The 18,719-nt window shown below is 33.7% G+C and overlaps 1 protein-coding gene across 12 annotated transcripts; it reads left to right on the top strand.

Moving 5' to 3' along the window:
- Positions 1-5,529: 5,529 nt before the first annotated feature.
- On the top strand, positions 5,530-17,437 carry LOC107840641 (SEC1 family transport protein SLY1). Of its 12 annotated transcripts, XM_047395269.1 has the most exons (9): positions 5,530-5,720; positions 5,832-6,170; positions 6,484-11,464; positions 11,954-12,035; positions 12,137-12,237; positions 12,333-12,384; positions 12,473-12,509; positions 12,627-12,885; positions 12,971-13,109. In XM_047395269.1, exons 1-3 carry the CDS (start codon positions 5,690-5,692, stop codon positions 7,974-7,976), a joined length of 1,863 nt encoding a protein of 620 aa, XP_047251225.1. In that variant the 5' UTR covers positions 5,530-5,689; the 3' UTR covers positions 7,977-11,464; positions 11,954-12,035; positions 12,137-12,237; positions 12,333-12,384; positions 12,473-12,509; positions 12,627-12,885; positions 12,971-13,109. The 12 variants fall into 12 exon arrangements, with proteins under 12 accessions (XP_047251225.1, XP_047251223.1, XP_047251222.1 ...); XM_047395267.1 differs by having other exon boundaries at positions 12,473-13,109; XM_047395266.1 differs by lacking the exon at positions 12,137-12,237 and having other exon boundaries at positions 12,473-13,109.
- Positions 17,438-18,719: the final 1,282 nt, after the last annotated feature.

Below are 18,719 nucleotides of genomic sequence, written 5' to 3'. Positions count from 1 at the left end.
TAAAAATATAAAATAACAAACAAATTACCGATTTTTGTGGGATTTTATTAAGTTTTTACCATTATTAGTTGGGTTAATTGCAAAATTAAATGAAATTCATCCATTACAACCCTTAAATTATGCAAATTAGTTTAATTATTAGATGTATCTGTAGGATATATCCCACGTTAGTTATATATATCTTCAACAACAATATGTTAAGAAATTAAGATGTATTTTACCGTATAGAAAAAATTAACGAGAGATACATATATGTATTATCGTGCATAATATGTATATTTAACACTATTAATATGTATCTTTGGTATGTTTATATCACTAAAAACATCAAGAGATACATATGTATAAACAGTCCGAACCAGAGATACAAGATGAAGAAAAAATGTATCTAATTAGACCAAATATGTATCTCGGCCTCCTAAAAATAACAAAAACAGAATTACGTAAAACAACAACTAATTTTATGTTAAATGCATAATTGAATAATCAAGAGACATATAACTACTTTTGAAACGTTAAACAAGATATAAATCTTTTTTTGTTGGATCTTTTCTCATAGAAATTGAAGGAATACTCAATGGCATACCATGTCATAACTGAAATAAGAGTACACTTGTTCATCGCTAACAAGAATTCCATCGCTCTTATAGCCCTTGTACTTTATATCGTTAATTAAGAAAATAATTTGTGAGTTGTTCTTGATGGAAATTGATAATGGAAGAGATTTTGTTTAAAAGTATGAAATAAGCAACCAGCGGCATCTCCGCCTTGTAAAAACAGGCTTCCAAATTTGAGGGGCTTCATTTATTACAATAATATATATAGATTTTTCCAAAAAAAATGAATATTATTTATAAAAAAATATTATTTTTATATAAAAGAACAAAAAAATTAGAAAAAGTTCATATATCTAGAGTACTATCTCAAGAAATATTAAATGCATTGATTATGTTATTACTTAAAAAAATAATTAGAAAAAAAATCGATTATATATTTTTGAAAATAGAATTCATTAAAAGAAAGTTACTTTTTCTTAAACCTTAAGGGACTCTGCTTGATTTTCGCCTTAGGCCACTAATATACTTGAACCACCCTTGTAAGAAACAAATTACCTGTTTATGTGGGATTTTACTAAGCCTTTACCATTATTAGTTGGGTTGATTGCTATATTAATGAAAATTTAGCTGTCACATTCCTTGATTTAAGCAAATTAGTTTACTAACTACATATATCTATAGGATGTATCGAACATTACTTAAATGTATCGTCAACGGCTAAAGAATAGAATTTTATGAAATTTAATAAAAAGTTGAGATTTTAGGTAATTAATTGAAAACATATCGGGTTATAAGTAAAATTTACTAGATAATTTTTTATATATATTATAAAGTAGAGAACGAAGCACCAAAAAAAACCACGTGAAAACATGTTGAGAAGCCACATGACAGTTTTTAGGACAAAACTTAAGTGTTGTAATAAAAAATTTAAATTTAAAAATATTAAATATTTGAATTAAATAATAATATTAAAAAATTTTCCTACTTTACGGCAACAATTAGTTAAAATTTTTTTTGGTAATCTTATTAAATATTTGAATTAAATGCTAATACTAAAAATTTCCCTACTTTACGTCATTATGGTTAGACAACATGTTTTTGATAATATTAAATATTTGAATTAGTCCTACTTCTCCGGCAGATAATAATTAAAAATCTAACTTTCACCAATTAAAAAGATATTTTTATCAGATAATAATTTTGAATTTTTACTGATTATAACTATCTCTATAATTTTACAGTTTTTAATTTTATCTCAAACTCATAATGCTTATCCTGTCTTGATTTGAATTTTAAAAAGTCTTATCCCAACTCTTATCATTATCTCTTTTTATATAAAAAAAAATATTAAATATTTAAATTAAATAATAATACTAAAAATTTTCTCTAACTTTATATAATTACAGTTATGCTGCAATTTATTAAAAATAAAGTTTTGGTAATCTTATTAAATATTTGAATTAAATAATAATACTAAAAAAAATTCTACTTTACGACAACAATTAATTAAAAAAAATTAATTAATTGCTGCCGTAAGGGCTAGTGTCTTCTTTTTTTTTTTTTTTTTTTTTTGTTGTTTAAATCAACTAAATGAGTTTAAGTTCCTAATGAAATGCTAACTATGTAGTTTTCAAGTTTGAATGTAACTTCTCAAATGATTTTCTATTTTTAAAATTTTGAAATTCTAAAGTATTACATAATGATAATTTAGAATCCAATCTTTTCTAACAAACTGATATATTTAAGATTTGAATTTGGCTAAAATTTTGATTGACATAAATATACATATTTGTAACCTCCTATATATATCCCCTTTAATACATATAGCATTAAAGCTTTCTTATTTTCTTCTTCTTTATTTTTGTCAGTTACAATTATTTTCATATTTAGATTGTGTTTATCTCAAAAAATTTTATAGGGTCATTTTATTCACAAGATATTGGAATAATAATAAGAAAATATTTTTACATTATTATTGTTAAAATTATCGTTGAATAACTATCAAAGTATGTTGATGCTTAACTTACCTTTTAATTTTTTTTTTATTATTTATGATTAACATTATATCTAATTTTTTTCACAGATATATCTACCATGGTTAAAAAGATTACAGGTAATGTTAATGATCATCAGATTTGTTTGATTAATTGTCAATATATACTGTTCATGGTTAATTTAGTTTTGAATATTTTATTGTTATTTATGATTAATATTTTATTTTTTAAAACAAATGTACCTACCATGGATTAAAAAATTTATAGGTAATGCTCATTAGATTTCACTGAATAAATTAGAAAGGCATGTTCTCATACTTGATTTAATTTTATAGTAATTTTATTATTTTTGTGATTAACGCTATATTTAGCTTTTGTCACAGATGTATCTAAGGAAGCTGAAATTTTCACAAATCTTATGCATGTAAATCTCCCCAAAATGCAAAATGAATATTTGAGAAGTCAGCAAGTACAATTGAGAGTTGAAATATACAAAGAAAATTTATCATACTATTTGTGTAAAGAATGAATGCAAATATTTTATGTGTTCAAATATAATATATTTCTTTATCACATTTACATATCCACTCTATTTTAAGAAGGTTATAAAAAAGATTTATATGTATTTAAATATCACAATTGTTTTATTCTTTTCATGAGTTTACTTGCAAATTTATATTTATATATAAAACATATTTACTAATTTTGTTTGCCATTTATAGTTTTTAAAATTACACAACTAAAATCTCGATAAACAACAAGTCACATGAGTATTATAATATAAAAATAAATTAACTTAAATTTAAATTCAGTATTTTGTATTTTGAAATATAAGAGAAGAAGACTTAATTACTTATAAAGTGTAACCTAAAAAAAAAGTTAATCAAAAAATATGCTAGAGTGGTGATAGTTTCAATAGTATTAATATCAGTATAAAAAACAACAACAACTACTACTGCTACTTTATTGTTATCATCACCACTTAACTTAAATATTTATCTTAATTCAATTATATAACTTATAATATAAATATACATATTTTTAAGAAAAATAACAATAAAGAGAATAATAAATTAATCTTCTTTTAATAAATTTGTGATACCATTTGAATTTAAAAGATTAAAAATATTTGAATTTAAATTTAAAAAATAATAAAAATATTTGATTTTGATTTTCTTTTTTTTTTGTGAGTGGGTTTTGAGCGGGGGGGGGGGGGATATGAGGAGGGGGGTAAATAGCTTTTGATTTTGTTTCATTACCAAATATGTAAATAAATTTTGTATTATTAATACTATTATCAAAATTACGTATACAAAGAAATCATTCCAACTAAAGTATTATTGTGATCACTTATTTTATCTTTCTAACATTTAATATGTTTAAAAAATTATGTATCTCATATTTGTTTAATAAGTAAAATTTATTTGTTCTATAAGTATATGTAAGTCTATAATATATATTAAAAGAGAAGAACATTATATAATATTAAAGATAGTCAAAAAAATATTGATAACTAGAAAAAAGTATTTAAAATATTCAATTGAGATGAGTACGGGAGGAGAGGAAGTCGAATATTCAAGTTAAGAGTTATTTGATTTAAAACAAGATTAAAGGTAAATTAAAAGTATATGAAATTACATATTAAAAGTAGTTAGCTATCACACTAAAGAGTTCTAATTGGATTCTTATTGTTGTTATCTGTTCCCTTTTTAAATTTGAATTGGAGATACAATATATTCTCAAAGATAAGCTTATAATTTTTTAAAAAAATTATAGGTACATTTAATTATTAGTTGTATTAAAAAATATATCTAAATGTAATTTATTAAAATATTAAATGAAATATAAGAATGTAATACTACTACTAATAATCATAAATAGTAGCATTAGCTGTAGTACATAGTATATATGTGTATTAGTAGTAGTACTTAGTATGTGTAGTAGTAATAATAATACAATTAATATGTTAAACGAGAAAGTATTTTTTAAATTATAACAAGTGAATTTTTGAATTTTGCATGTCATGTAAAGCATCAATAAACAACGAATTAAATGAATATTAGAATATAAGAGCTTAAGTGACCTAGATTTAAATTCAATATCTTATATTTTAAAATGTAAGAGAAAAAAGTTCAGCTACATATAAAATGTAACAAAAAAATAATAATTCAATGTATTATGGAGAAAATAATTAAAATACTGTATTTTTTGTGGGTTGGAGTGAGGGATAAGAACTTTGAATTAATTTTGAGAATATAATGAATAAATTAAATAAAAGAATTTCATTAAAGAAATTAACTGAAATTTGATAATAGACAAATTACTATCCTTTATATTGAAAAAAAATTAGAAAATACATGATTAAATAAAATAAATTTATAATTTTATATTAACAAAAAAATCACTTGATAATTATATTAAACAATTTGATAAGTTAATAAAGGTCAATATTAACAATCGAATAATATTAGATAGTGAATAACGTAATAAAGAAAATTGTTGGTCAATTTTTTTTTTTTTTTTGATAATTATATGATTCATTTTTTTTTATATGATTTGATTATGGAATTGTATGGAGGAGAGGTTGGGAGGGTTGAAGACGGGTGAGGGTGGGGCAGCGGAGTGGCGGCGGCTAAGGGAGAATACATAGTTCAACTACATTAATTGAATTATGTAATTTTATGAATTATTTATTATAAAATATATTCAATATGTTAATTTAAAATATATTAATGTGATATAATAAAAATTAACTTATTATTTCAAACTAATAAGATAACATTTTTAATGATATATTTTTTAAAAAAAATTCCGTGCATCGCCGCGGGCCTAAACTAGTGTATAATATTTAAAGCCAGCTGCACGACGTCGTTGGCTTTTAACCCGGAAGCTTCTTCTTGTTGCCTTTTTTTTTTTTTTCTTTTTTCCTCTTTTCCTTTTTTAAAAATAATAAAGCGGATCCGGGGTAATTGTTTTGGGTTAGGTTGTGCTGACCCGAAGTTATTAGGCAGAAAAGAGTATAATAAGTTGAGAAACTGCGAGATCTCAGAAATCACCTTTCCTACAAAGTACAAACCCCAAAAATACCATTTCTTCGTTCCAAAAACTGAACTGTTAATTGTTTGAAGCTTAACAATAATGGCGCTAAATCTTCGTCAAAAGCAAACTGGTAACTGGATTATTTTCCCCTCTTTCTCTGTAGATCTATTTCAGCTCTTATATTCTTTATGATGATGATGAATAATGTAATTTCTGTTGGTATTTACTCGTTGAATTGCAGAGTGCATTACGCGGATGTTAAATCTGAACCAGCCGGTGAATGCGGGTGCCACTGCCAATGAGGAGGTATACAAGATCCTCATTTACGATCGCTTTTGTCAAGACATTTTATCCCCTTTGATCCACGTCAAGGACCTTCGCAAACACGGGGTTACCCTTTACTTCCTCATCGACAAGGATCGCAAACCCGTCCACGATGTTCCTGCTGTCTACTTCGTCCAACCCACCCATCCTAATGTACAGCGTATCGTTGCCGATGCCTCCAACTCTCTTTACGATTCCTTCCATTTGAACTTCTCCTCTTCTATTCCCAGGCCCTTGCTCGAAGATCTCGCTTCAGGTACACTCTATCCCCCTTCTCCTTTTTTGAACCATTTTACACCAGCTGCTACTGTAAAGAAATGCACCCAATTAGACGGAGAACGAATACTATTTTACTCACCCGTAAGGGCTAAAAAAATTGTTCTACTTCAATCCATTTTCAGAAAAAAGATAATTTTGTATCCCGCTGCATAAAGGGGTGCACAGATCTAATGGAGAAAAGATAATTGATTGATGTAAACTAGAGACACTTAATAGTTAATGCAATTTTTTGTTGTGGTGTTGGGTGAAGATTTAAAATTTAACTACTGTATGACTTGTTTCTGCTCCAGGCACGATTAATTCTGACTCGATTGAAAGGATCTCAAAAGTGCATGATCAGTACTTGGAGTTTGTCACGCTCGAGGATAATTTGTTCTCACTTGCCTACAAGAACTGTTATCTTCAGCTGAATGATCCCTCTGCCGGGGATAAAGAAATCGAAGAGATCATTGAAAAGATTGTTAGTGGCTTATTTTGTGTGTTGGCTACTCTTGCTGTTGTCCCTATCATCAGGTGTCCCCGTGGTGGGCCTGCTGAGATGGTGGCATCCCTGTTGGATCAGCGATTGCGAGACCATTTATTAGCTAAAAATAATTTATTCTCTGAGGGTGGGAATTTCACTAGCTCATTTCAGAGGCCAATTTTGTGTTTATTCGATAGAAACTTTGAGTTGTCGGTAGCTATACAACATGATTTTAGGTATAGGCCACTTGTTCATGATGTGCTAGGTTTGAGATTGAACAGGTTGAGTGTGCAGGGAGAGAAAGGTGGAATGAAATCATTTGAGTTGGACAGATCTGATCCATTCTGGGTGGCAAATTGGTCATTGGAGTTTCCAGAGGTTGCTGTGGAGATAGAAGCTCAATTGAACAAGTATAAGAAGGATGTTGAGGAGGTAAATAAACGGACTGGTGGGAACTCAGGGGCTGAGTTTGATGGGACAGATCTGGTTGGCAATACCAAGCATTTGATGAATGCTGTAAATTCCCTGCCGGAGTTGACAGAGAGAAAGCAAATCATTGATAAGCACACCAATATTGCTACAGCATTGTTGGGCGAGATCAAGGAGAGGTCCCTAGACTCGTATGCAAAAAAGGAGAACGATATGATGGTAAGAGGTGTCATTGATCGCAGTGAGCTCATTGGAGCTCTCAAGGGAAAAGGGACTAAGGTGGATAAGCTGCGATTTGCTATCATGTATCTTATCTCGACTGAAAGCTTACCTCAATCAGAAGTTGAAATGATTGAATCAGCACTTAGGGAGTCTGAGGTCGATACCACGGCATTTCAGTATGTAAAGAAGATAAAATCATTGAATATCTCTTTAGCATCAGCAAATTCTGCTAGTAGGAGCAACATCGTCGATTGGGCTGAAAAGCTCTATGGGCAGTCAATCAGTGCTGTAACTGCAGGTGTGAAAAATTTATTATCCAGTGATCATCAGCTGGCTTTGTCAAGAACAGTGGAAGCACTAATGGAGGGGAAACCCAATCCAGAGATTGATTCTTATATTATTTTTGATCCTCGTGCATCCAAGTCAAGCTCTGGGATGAGTAGCAGTCATCTGAAAGGACCATTTAAAGAAGCTATTATCTTTATGATAGGTGGTGGTAACTATGTGGAGTATGGAAGCTTGCAAGAGCTTGCCAATCGTCAACAGCCAGTTAAGCATGTCATATATGGGACAACAGAAATTCTTACCGGAGGTGAGTTCATCGAGCAGCTTGCACAGCTGGGGCAGAAGATGGGATTGGGAACTAGTGTCGCAACACCAGCCCATTAATGCAGATGCTCTTTTTGTACAATCCCTGAAGGAAACCCTTTTCGTGTTCAGTATTAACTTTCTGCACTTTATCAGGCTACATGAGCAAAATATACACTTGAACCTAATTGTCTGTTGAATTTTTGGAGAAGAATTTATTGACCATATGCGTCATAGTTCTCCTAGATTCCGATATTTGGCTTAGATGCATAGATATTTTAAATATAGAAGAATTCATATATAAGTGCAAATTTCTGTGGAGTTGTTTTATAACTGTTGTTCTGTAGTTGACACACTTGGCGCTGTTTGTCTAACGTCCCTCACCGTCCAAGGTGGTTTCTTTGTATTCCAGATAATTCTTTATTTCCTGTTTTCTGGTATTTGAAGTTGCTTTTCTCATTCAGTAAAAACATGTTTATGTTCCTTTTTGTAAAGCTGCATGATTGGGCACAGCTTGACTTCTCAACTTAAATGTGCATGCATCGCTGGCTTTTCAGAATCAGTAGTCTGGGAAGAGTCACATGTGACGAAGAACAGCTCAATGTGGTGTAGTCTATTTGACTGCTTGTCAATCTCAATTTCATTTTTGGGTGAATAAGGTGGCAGTTCATATTGACAGAATTCTTTTCATGCATAAAATGCATTTGTAAGTGTTTAAGTTCTTAATTAGCTTGGTAACTACTTTCTCGTTATTATTGAGTCATTATTTCTAGCTGCTTCATTATACTGCTAGCTTTTTCACGGATAGAAACTTGTTTTCTGCATATCACAGAACTTCTGTTATTCTTTGGGCTTACCTTGAAGCATGTGGATGGTGCAATAAAGTAGAAGTCTTGAGTGGATTGAGACTATTCATGCTTCTTCCAGCTTACTAGAATAAATATTCAACTGGCTCATAAACCCAAGATAAATCAATGCTTTAGTAACCCAAGATAAATCAATTCCATTAAAAGGGATTTTGGTCTTCCTCAGTTTGTAACAATAAAACACATGCGACACTTTCCAGTTGAGGCCCCTGTCTTCATCTAGAGTTGGGAAATATGAATATAACCGTAGCAATCAGTACTACGTAACCGTTTTGTTTTACAAACATAATCGTCTCACATGCCACTGTATAAGTTTTGACACTGATATTTCATCCTACCGAAATCAATATATATATAAAGGAGGATTAGAGGCATGCTGATGTGGGATGCCTCAAAATCCAGCGTTCCTATTTATCTAATTTCTGTTTTTTTTAGCTTTTACCACATTGTTTTGCATTTTTCCCTTTAAAAAAAGGCTTTGTAAAATTAAAAATAATCGTTTCGGTTTCAACTTTACTGCGCAATGAAGGCAAATAAAAAACATTTAAGAATGGAGACTTTTGCCTTTTCAAGTTCTCCATTCTTAGACGTTCACGGTATTGTATATATGGACAATTACAAAATGTTTCCAAGTCAATCTTGAGAAATAGTGTGAATTATATTCCAATTTTAATCGTGGATAAATTTCAATATTGGGACTTGGACTTCGATGTTATCTGGGTATGAGAAATATGGGGGGTTTTGTGATGCTGTTGATGTGTTTGAAGCAATGCCTGAGAAGAATGTCATGTCTTATAATGTGATGTTGAGTGGGTATTTGGGGATTGGTGATTTTATGAGTGCATGGAAGGTGTTTGATGAAATAGGTGAGAGAAATGTTGCGTCTTGGAACGCGATGATTAATGGGTATGTGAAGGTGGGTAGGATGAGGGAAGGGTGTTAGTTGTTTGATGAAATGTCGGAGAGAAATGAGGTGTCGTATACAATTATGATTTCGGGGCGTGTTGGGGTAAGTGAGTTTGAGGAAGCGTGGAGGTGGTTTGTGGATATGCGTAGGAGGGGAGTGATGCCGGATCAGAATGTGTTCTTGGTGGTTTTTTCGGTGGTTATTGGATTGGATAATGTAGTGACCCTTGCAATTTAGTGACATTGGCTATGAAAATGGGGTATAGCGAGGATGTTGTAGGAACTGTGATTTTGAATGCATTCACGTGAGTTGGGAATTTGGATATGGCGTTGAGGTATTTTGGGAATTTGCCCGAGAAGAACGAGTTACTCGTGGACAACGATGATTTCAGCTCTCTCGCAATGTGGTAGGTTGGAAGATGCAGTTGCACTGTATATACAAGTTCCCGAACAGACTGTTGAGACACAAACTGCAATGATGATTGCATATGCTCAGAGTGGGAGGATAGTTGAGGCGAGGAAAGTGTTTAACGACATTAGGAACCCAAACGTCCTTAGTTGGAATGCTCTGCTAGCTGGATATATGCACAATGGCATGATTGAGGAGGCTAAGGAGTTGTTCAAGCAAATGCCTACAAGGAATGTAGCATCTTGGGCGGCAATGATTCCTGGGGTAGTGCATAATGGTCAAAGTGTGGAATCTCTGGAGTTGATGGCTCAGATGCATAGATTAGGGAACATTCCAAGCGATTCGAGCTTCACAAGTGCTCTTTTGGCATGTGAAAACGTTGGAGACGTTGAGGTGGGGAGACAGATACATTCTCTTTCATTCAAAGCAGGGTGCCAGTATAATCCATATGTCGGGAATGGATTGATAACCATGTATGCTAAATGCAAGAACTTGGAAGATCATGTGGAGACACTTGGCTTAAAAAGGTCAGATGTAATATCCTCCCCCTCCATCCCTGCAGGCCACTCTTATAATTTCAGGTTGGAGGATGCACTGGTGCCACCTATTTATGGGTTTGAAGACAATTACGAGGAGCGGACCAACAAGATAGTGGAGGTTGTGTGAATATTGAGGCAAGGGTTTCCAATACAAGATAAGATGAAAATAGTAAAGAACTGCTCCGACAGCAGTTTTAAATCTACTTGGACTACGCCAGCAAAAAATTAAGCTCCTTTAACATTGTCTCTAAATTAGATTAGATTAGATTAGATTAGGTTAATTCTTTGCGTAGGATCCGAAGGCTTGAGTTCGTTTGGGATGATGAAGAACAGTTTGATGATGTTTCTAGACGCCGCTCCAAGTTGCAAGAAAGCTGATGCCTGAATGTGACACCAAGAAAGGGAAAAATTCACTTCTTAAAGCTGACTATGATGGATGGCTTTTATATACTGCTGCCTCTGCTGGGGACTTGGCTTTCGTTCAAGAATTGCTTGAAAGAAGCCCACTTCTGGAATTTGGAGAAAGTGAATATGGTGTCACTGATATATCATATGCTGCTGCTAGGAGTAAAAGTTGTGATCTTTTTAGGGTTCTGTTAGATTTTGCTATCACCCTGATGTTTTTGGTGCGTGATGGTGGAGAGATGGATAAACACATTGCTGAGGTTCCATCTGCTTATAAATGGGAGTTTGGGAGATGATGAATAGAGCAATTCGTGCCGCTGCTAGAGCAAGTAATCTGCAGGTACCGAAGGAGCTTCTGCTGACTGCTGTGATGATATCTTGGCTTATAGAGACATTCAGGGTGCAACTCCCTTGCATGCTGCTGCTGGCAAGGGCCAGGTTGAGGTATGACTTGCTTGCTTTTCACTTTGAGCTTTTTGCATTGATATTTCCTTAGCCTGTCTACTTCTAATTCAAGATGTGAATATAGCTGGGATATTTGACCTAAACTTTATGATATACACTGCACACTTGACACACCTCACAGCAAAAAACACACACTAACAAAAAACAAGGGAGTAATCTCCACACACCTCACAGCAAAAACAGACACTAACAGAAAACGGGGGAAATATCAGGCGAAAAATGGTAGAGAAATATGGAGTGAACAGGAGAGAAACAGAGAGAGAGAGCAGCCCTTCTAATTTTTTTTAATGTTAGCTTATAAGTTTTTCCCTTTGACCATTCAAGTGTTGTGTTAATAAAATATTTTTCTTCTGCATCCAACTGTATATATGTCAACCAAGATTGCTTTTTTGCTTTCTCAGTTTATTAACAACTGTAGATGAGATTTGTTTGTTTGTTGTTGCGTGCCATATTTGTGGAAAAATTTAGGGTGAATGGATGTTGAGGTTGATAACAGGAAGACCAGGGCCAAGTGGATTTGGATCAGCTACCACTGCTGAGCAAGTTACAGGTTCCAATCTTACTGCTATTGTTACAGGTTTCATTTTTAATCTCATTTGTGTAAAAAATTTCTGCTTTTATGGATCTTTTCCATGGGCTGATTGGGGACAGCCCGTGTAGCACAAGTTCTATTTGCTCTGTCAATACCAAGCAGCAAGCAGACATTGTTGCTTGCTACCTTCAAGGTGTTGATACCCATGCTCTTCCTAGGAGTAAGTTTGTTCTGCCCCTTTTCTGTCTTCAGCATCGTTGGATCTCAAATCTTAAAATTGCTAATAAACAAGTTGTACTTCTGTGGGCAATTCAGGTTTTCCAACAGAAGAAAGCTAGAGCAAGATAATTCGGGTGTTTCTAAAAAGGTTGGTGTCTTGATGTTTAAAATATCTTTGTGAATAGCTTTAAAGCATTCATCATTCCTTGCTGCTGACACGTTGTATGCATTTTCAGGATAGAGAGGTGACAAACTCCTTGGCATCAATTTCATGTAGAACTGATTTGAACTCTCATGATGATTGCTGAACTTTCTTATATTTATTCAATAGCATGGATAAAAAAAATCTTTAATGCTCTATATTGACAAGCTGCTGCCGATTATATGAAGGTGGTCGAGGTATCCTTCATGAAGAAAATCCGTGTTCCAGTACAAATAGATCAACAGGTGCTTCCGCTGATGCATATGGTGAAAGTGGGTGTGCGTCTTGCACTCCTCGTATTATCTTTTGGTACTCAAGAAGGCTGGCGAACTTAAGTGTAATCGCTGGGGCTGTTTTCTGGAAATAGATTGGCTGCGTGCTGTAATGCTGAAGAGACGATTTGCTGACACCATCATCAAAGCGAAACAGAAATCCCTTCCTGTTGATGTAATGCCTTGCCTTTTCCTCGTAGAGCTTTGTTGCATACATTATTTAAAGTTGATTCACAACTGTTTTATTTTCTAAAAATCAGGGTGATAGGGCTGATTTGCATAAAATGCAGCAGGAAAGAGCACAACTGGAAAATATTGATGTTTTTCAGTGGGAATTGTTGCTATTGTTCGTTATTATAGATTGTTTTTAATGGCAAAAAATTCCCCATTCTGGTTTTCCCTTTTGGTGTATATATAAGAAAGAAAAATTAGAGAAAAGTAAAGTGTTAACAACATATATAGATCTGATCTGACTAAAAATTTTCTTTTATATTTATGTTCTGAAAGAATTATTTAAACAAATTAAAACCACTAGTTAAAAATAAAATAAAATCAATCACTTGCACATGGAGAGAGAATAAATAATCAGCAAACAGAACTTGGCATGAACCACGTTAAGTAATGAGGTAACGAACCACTCAAGATTATTAGTATTGAAATTTTTGGTAATGATTGGAACCTACTCTACTATTGTTGGCCTCCAACAATTATTTAATAATAACGTTAGGCAGAGATTGCAATTCAGAGACTAATACTATTGTTGGCCTCCAACAATTATTTAATAATAACGTTAGGCAGAGATTGCAATTCAGAGACTAATAATATAGTACAAATTAACAATATAGAAAATGTAATGCAGACGTTTAGTTGAGTATATACTAAAACGAAGATATATAATCAATGTACAATTAAATACATATGGTATACCATACAGCAGTATTAATATATTATGGAGAATTATAATAAGCATTATTAGGCCGGTAGTCAGCCATTTATAAAAGAAATCTCAAATCAGATCATGTCATCTTGATCAACGTCATATATATATAGAGGGAAATCTAGGCTCTCTAGCTATCAATAGTAGTATTTTTTATTAGAGAAAAGACAAAGGAGGCAGTGTTGCATTAGGAATGACAAATTTTGATGGGAGAAAGAAGGAGGTGATAGGCATAATAGGAGCTGGAATAAGCGGTCTCTTGGCATGCAAATACTGCATTTCCAAAGGATTTGATCCAATAGTGTTCGAGTCGGAAAGTGGCATTGGAGGCGTTTGGAGTGAGACCATCGGAAGCACCAAGCTGCAGACACCAAAACCTGTTTACCAGTTCTCTGATTTTCCATGGCCGGATTCAGTAACCCAAGTGTTTCCTGACCAACAAACGGTGCTGGAGTACATTGAATCGTACGCACGCCATTTTGATTTGGTCAGACACATTCAGTTCAACAGCAAAGTGTTGAGCCTCAGCTATGATGACCCAATTGGTGGAGCTGGTGATTGGAATTCGGGGAGCGACCCTCTTGGCAGTAAAGGCAAGTGGAACCTCAAAGTAGAGGACACTCGAACCACATCCACACACACACAGGTAATAAATTCTTTGCATCACCCAACTTCTCTCAAACTTCTACTTCCTAAGTAAGGATCCAATATAGGCTTTTTTTTTTTTTTTAAAAAAAAAATTAGTGTTTTATGGGGGAAAATGGAATTCAACTTTGAAAAGCCAACAAGTATTTATTACAGAGTTGAGTATAAGCAGCACTAGTATTTTTGAGTAGTAGTAAACGCTAAAAATTAGATTTTCTTTTTTGCAAGTACTTTTGAAACCTTGGTCATATACATTGTTGTTCTTATTTTGACCAATATATTCTTTCAAGTTGATTGACGAGACCAGACAGGTTAACTTGCATGATTAGAACTTTGGATCATATATACTATCTAAGAATTAAGGGGTGATTGTTCAGAAGCCCTCCAATTTTTCTTATTTACACAAAGCCCTATCATCCCCTCTCCCTCTCCCTCATCCTCCTCTGCCACTCTGCTTCCTCTTCCTCCGCCTAATTCCTGCTCCCCCTTGGTCTCCATCTTCTGCAGTAAAGAATTATCAAACTTGTTGGGACAAATTCAACACTTGTTTGTGATATCTATTGATATTCTTGCAAAAATTTACCAGAGTTGTTGGATTTACTGCTACATTTTCTCAACAAGCTCAAAAGAAAATTTTCCCCAAATCTTCTCAACGATTTTTTCGTAGCGAACACAAAAACAACTCGTAGATTAAGAAAATAAAGAAAAATTGACGACAAAGATGAGGAAGGCGAAGAAGAATCTGTAGTAGCAACAACAACTACGATGGAAAATAGAAGAAGAGAGAGAATTAAAAGAGGAGAACATTAAAAAGATTGATGAAGGTGAAAATGGTCGGAGCCACTTAAAACAAGGGTGGTCATATAAACATAATTTTTCCACATCCTTTGCTAAATTCTTGACTCCGCCATTGTAAAACAAGGGAGGGAATTAGTAAAAAAATTGAAATTTGATTATGAAAAGTGGGTATGTGTGAATTCATGTCAAATCCAGATATTTATCTTCAAAATTTTAATAATTATAATTAGGCCACATGTTATAACCCCATTAGCATTTATCTATTTTTCAATGTGGGACAATTGGTTCATAACAATCGTTTCCGCTTGAGAAGCCTCAAGTTAGTATCGACACACTCTCAAAGAAAGCACTAATGTTGTAAACTAAATGGAAGAACCAAACCCAAAAGATTAGCCTTATAAATGGGAGAACCTATTTAGTCTATACTCTATTTTTTCAATGTGGGACAATTGGTTTATAACACCACATCTTCACTTGATCATGGATCACGTCAACATCACTTTTTTTTAATTCAACACTCGAGCGGTCCCTTCTATTAAATCTTCTCCTGTTACTTATCTCTTCCTATCTAGACAAGAAAACGTGTAGTTCTCATAGAGACATACTATTAATTTAAGCAATGTTTATATACATTTATATCTATATTATTATAAAAGTGGAAACAGAGTTTGGAATTATTAATTTTGCATGCAGATATACCAAGTTGATTTCGTAGTAGTTTGTGTGGGGAGGTTCAGCCAGGTTCCAAACATCCCTGAATTTCCTGGGAACAAAGGTCCTGAAGCTTTTGAGGGTGAAGTAATCCATTCAATGGAGTATTCCAAAATGGACCCCAAAACTGCAGCCAACTTTGTCAAAGGAAAACATGTTGCCGTAGTTGGATTCCAGATATCAGCAATGGACATTGCCACAGAGTGCTCTACGGTTAATGGTAAATATTGCGCTGCACTAGCTAGTTGTCATCTTACATTATAGTCTACCTCTTCCCCTTGATTTCTTGTTTGTTTGTAAACACCAGCTTAATTCTTGGGGGATCTGCTGTTAATTTGCACTAATTAATTAATTAATGTTGCAGGGGTTGAACGTCCGTGCACAGTAGTAATCAGGACACCACATTGGAACCTTCCTGATTATTTTCCATGGGGACTCAATTTGGGATATCTCTATATGAATCGATTCTCCGAACTTATGGTGCATAAACCTGGTGAAGGCCTTCTTCTAAGTCTCCTTGCTACAACTCTTTCACCACTCGTAATTCTTTTCTTTCCTAACTAATTAAACTCAAATTCAATTATACTCTTCCCCTCGCAAACTAACATGCAGTAAGTACTACCCATTTGACAGAGGTGGGCCTTCTCAAAATACATAGAAAGTTACATAAAACACAAACATAGGCTTGCAAAACATGGAATGGTGCCAGAGCATAGTTTCTTGAATGAATTGAGTTCCTGTTCCGTTTCTCTAGTGCCAGAGGGATTCTACAACAGAGTTGAGGAAGGAAGTATCAGGCTCATCAAGAATGCAGTGTCTTTTGGATTCTCAAAAGAAGGTATTGTGCTCGAGGGTCAGGCTGAACCAATAAAATCCGAATTAGTCATACTGGCCACAGGCTTCAATGGAATTGATAAGCTCAAACACATTTTTGAATCACCAGAATATCAAGAATTCATAGCAGGATCAGATGATTCTGATGCAGTTCCCCTCTATAGGTGAGTAATAATTAAAAGTATTCTTTTGCAAGCATGCCAGCACCAGAACTATAATCCCATGTGAAAATAATACCCATATTTATCAGGGAATGCATTCACCCCCAAATTCCACAACTGGCAATAATTGGATTCTCAGAAAGCGTATCTAATCTACACACATCGGAAATAAGGTGTCGATGGCTGGCAGAGCTTCTTGATGGGAAATTTAGGCTACCTAGCGTTAAGGTGATGGAGAAAGACATAGGAGAATGGGATAAATACAAGAAGAGATACTCTTACAAGAAGTACTACAGGAGATCATGCATTGGTGCATTGCACATTTGGTATAATGACCAACTCTGCAAGGACATGGGATGGAACCCAAAAAGGAAAAACAGTTTTTGGGCTGAGTGGTTCGAACCTTATGGACCAATGGATTACACCAGCTAATGTTAAAGAGCTCTAAACCTTCCATCTCATGACTTGCAAGAATGAAGCCTCTTTTCCTATGCTTTCTTTTACTGGAACTTAGCTTGAACAATAACGCAAGCATATTAAATCGTTCAAAGTAATGTTTTCCTTTTCTTTTTGGTCAATCTTGCCGTATTGATTTTCCTTACGATGGTTCAAACACTCTCCCCATTTGCTTTTAGTTGTCATTATTTTTCTGATTGAATTTCTATTTTTGCTTGTCACTTTTAACATATCAAGAAAAGATAAAAGGATTTTTTTTCTTGGGATAGTACGGTAAAATAGTTATGTCAATGATTATTTTTTTTAATGAATGTACCATGTCAAGAAGTGACAAGTAAAAGCGAACGTAGGGAGTACTTAGTAAGCAAAGAGCCAAAGATATGTGAGATCCTCATACTGTTATTTAAGCTGTGTTTCAAAACAATAAATCAGAAAAGTAGAAAAAACAAAAAAATAATTTGAGCCCGAGAGAATTCACTATGTGTGATCCACAAATTCAGATCATTTGATGGAACCCGAAGCCAACCGAACGATGACGAACTGCCGATGCGATAGCTCTGAAAAGACAAATTGCCAATCTTTTCTTTCATCTCGGGAGAGATGCGATCGGGAGGAGCTAATTCAAACCCCTCCGGTATGCTCGTTCTGTTTCCATCTCTGTAAGAGTTAGAGGAAGTACTTGTATACATATATACGTTTATGAACAAAAACCCAACATGTGTTTCATTGTTTTCTTTCTCCGAAAATAGTAGTTATGATCACAAATGATTCTCGCACAATAGTTACAATTCACATTTCTATTTCTCTGACAACACGCCTATATATATTTATAAGGGGGGACAAAGGCCTCCTAGTTGCAACAAAAAGAAAGTGGAGAGAGTCCAAAATTCCTCCACTTCAAGCAAATTCCTGTTTGCTTGGCAGATGCTTAATTAATTTTAATTTGTATCCAACGTGTGTGAACCCTACAACCGAACAATTCGATTCTTTATTTTCATTTAAAGTGACTGCTCAATTGAGTTATCCAGGGTGGTAAGACAATATTTGTAGTGATCAACATAAAGTCAACCTATAGGCGATATTTGACATATATATATATATCGACGACACAATCTTAGCTATGAGTAGTATGTAACCATTTTTCAAATGTAATCTTCTCTGATGGGACTATGATTTTGACGCTCCCATTTCGCTCTAGCCAAACTAAAAATCAGCCACGGCCAAAAATATCACAGAGCGGAACTTAGGCACCACTAACTGAGGATTGCGTGCTCCAACTGATTAAGTAATGAACTTAAACCTTAAGTAGCCAATATGATGGGAAATTAAATTCTCACCATATTGGTGAGAGTTGAGTTAGCCAATCAACTGAGCTTATACTAGTATTGAAATTTGTCAATGATTGGACCAATCCTATCATGTTAGGCGCCAACTTTAATTTATTATATATATATATATATATATATA

This window comes from Capsicum annuum, chromosome 8 (assembly GCF_002878395.1).
Source record: "Capsicum annuum cultivar UCD-10X-F1 chromosome 8, UCD10Xv1.1, whole genome shotgun sequence".
Lineage (NCBI taxonomy): Eukaryota > Viridiplantae > Streptophyta > Magnoliopsida > Solanales > Solanaceae > Capsicum > Capsicum annuum.
This window is presented reverse-complemented; position numbering and strand designations above follow the sequence as displayed.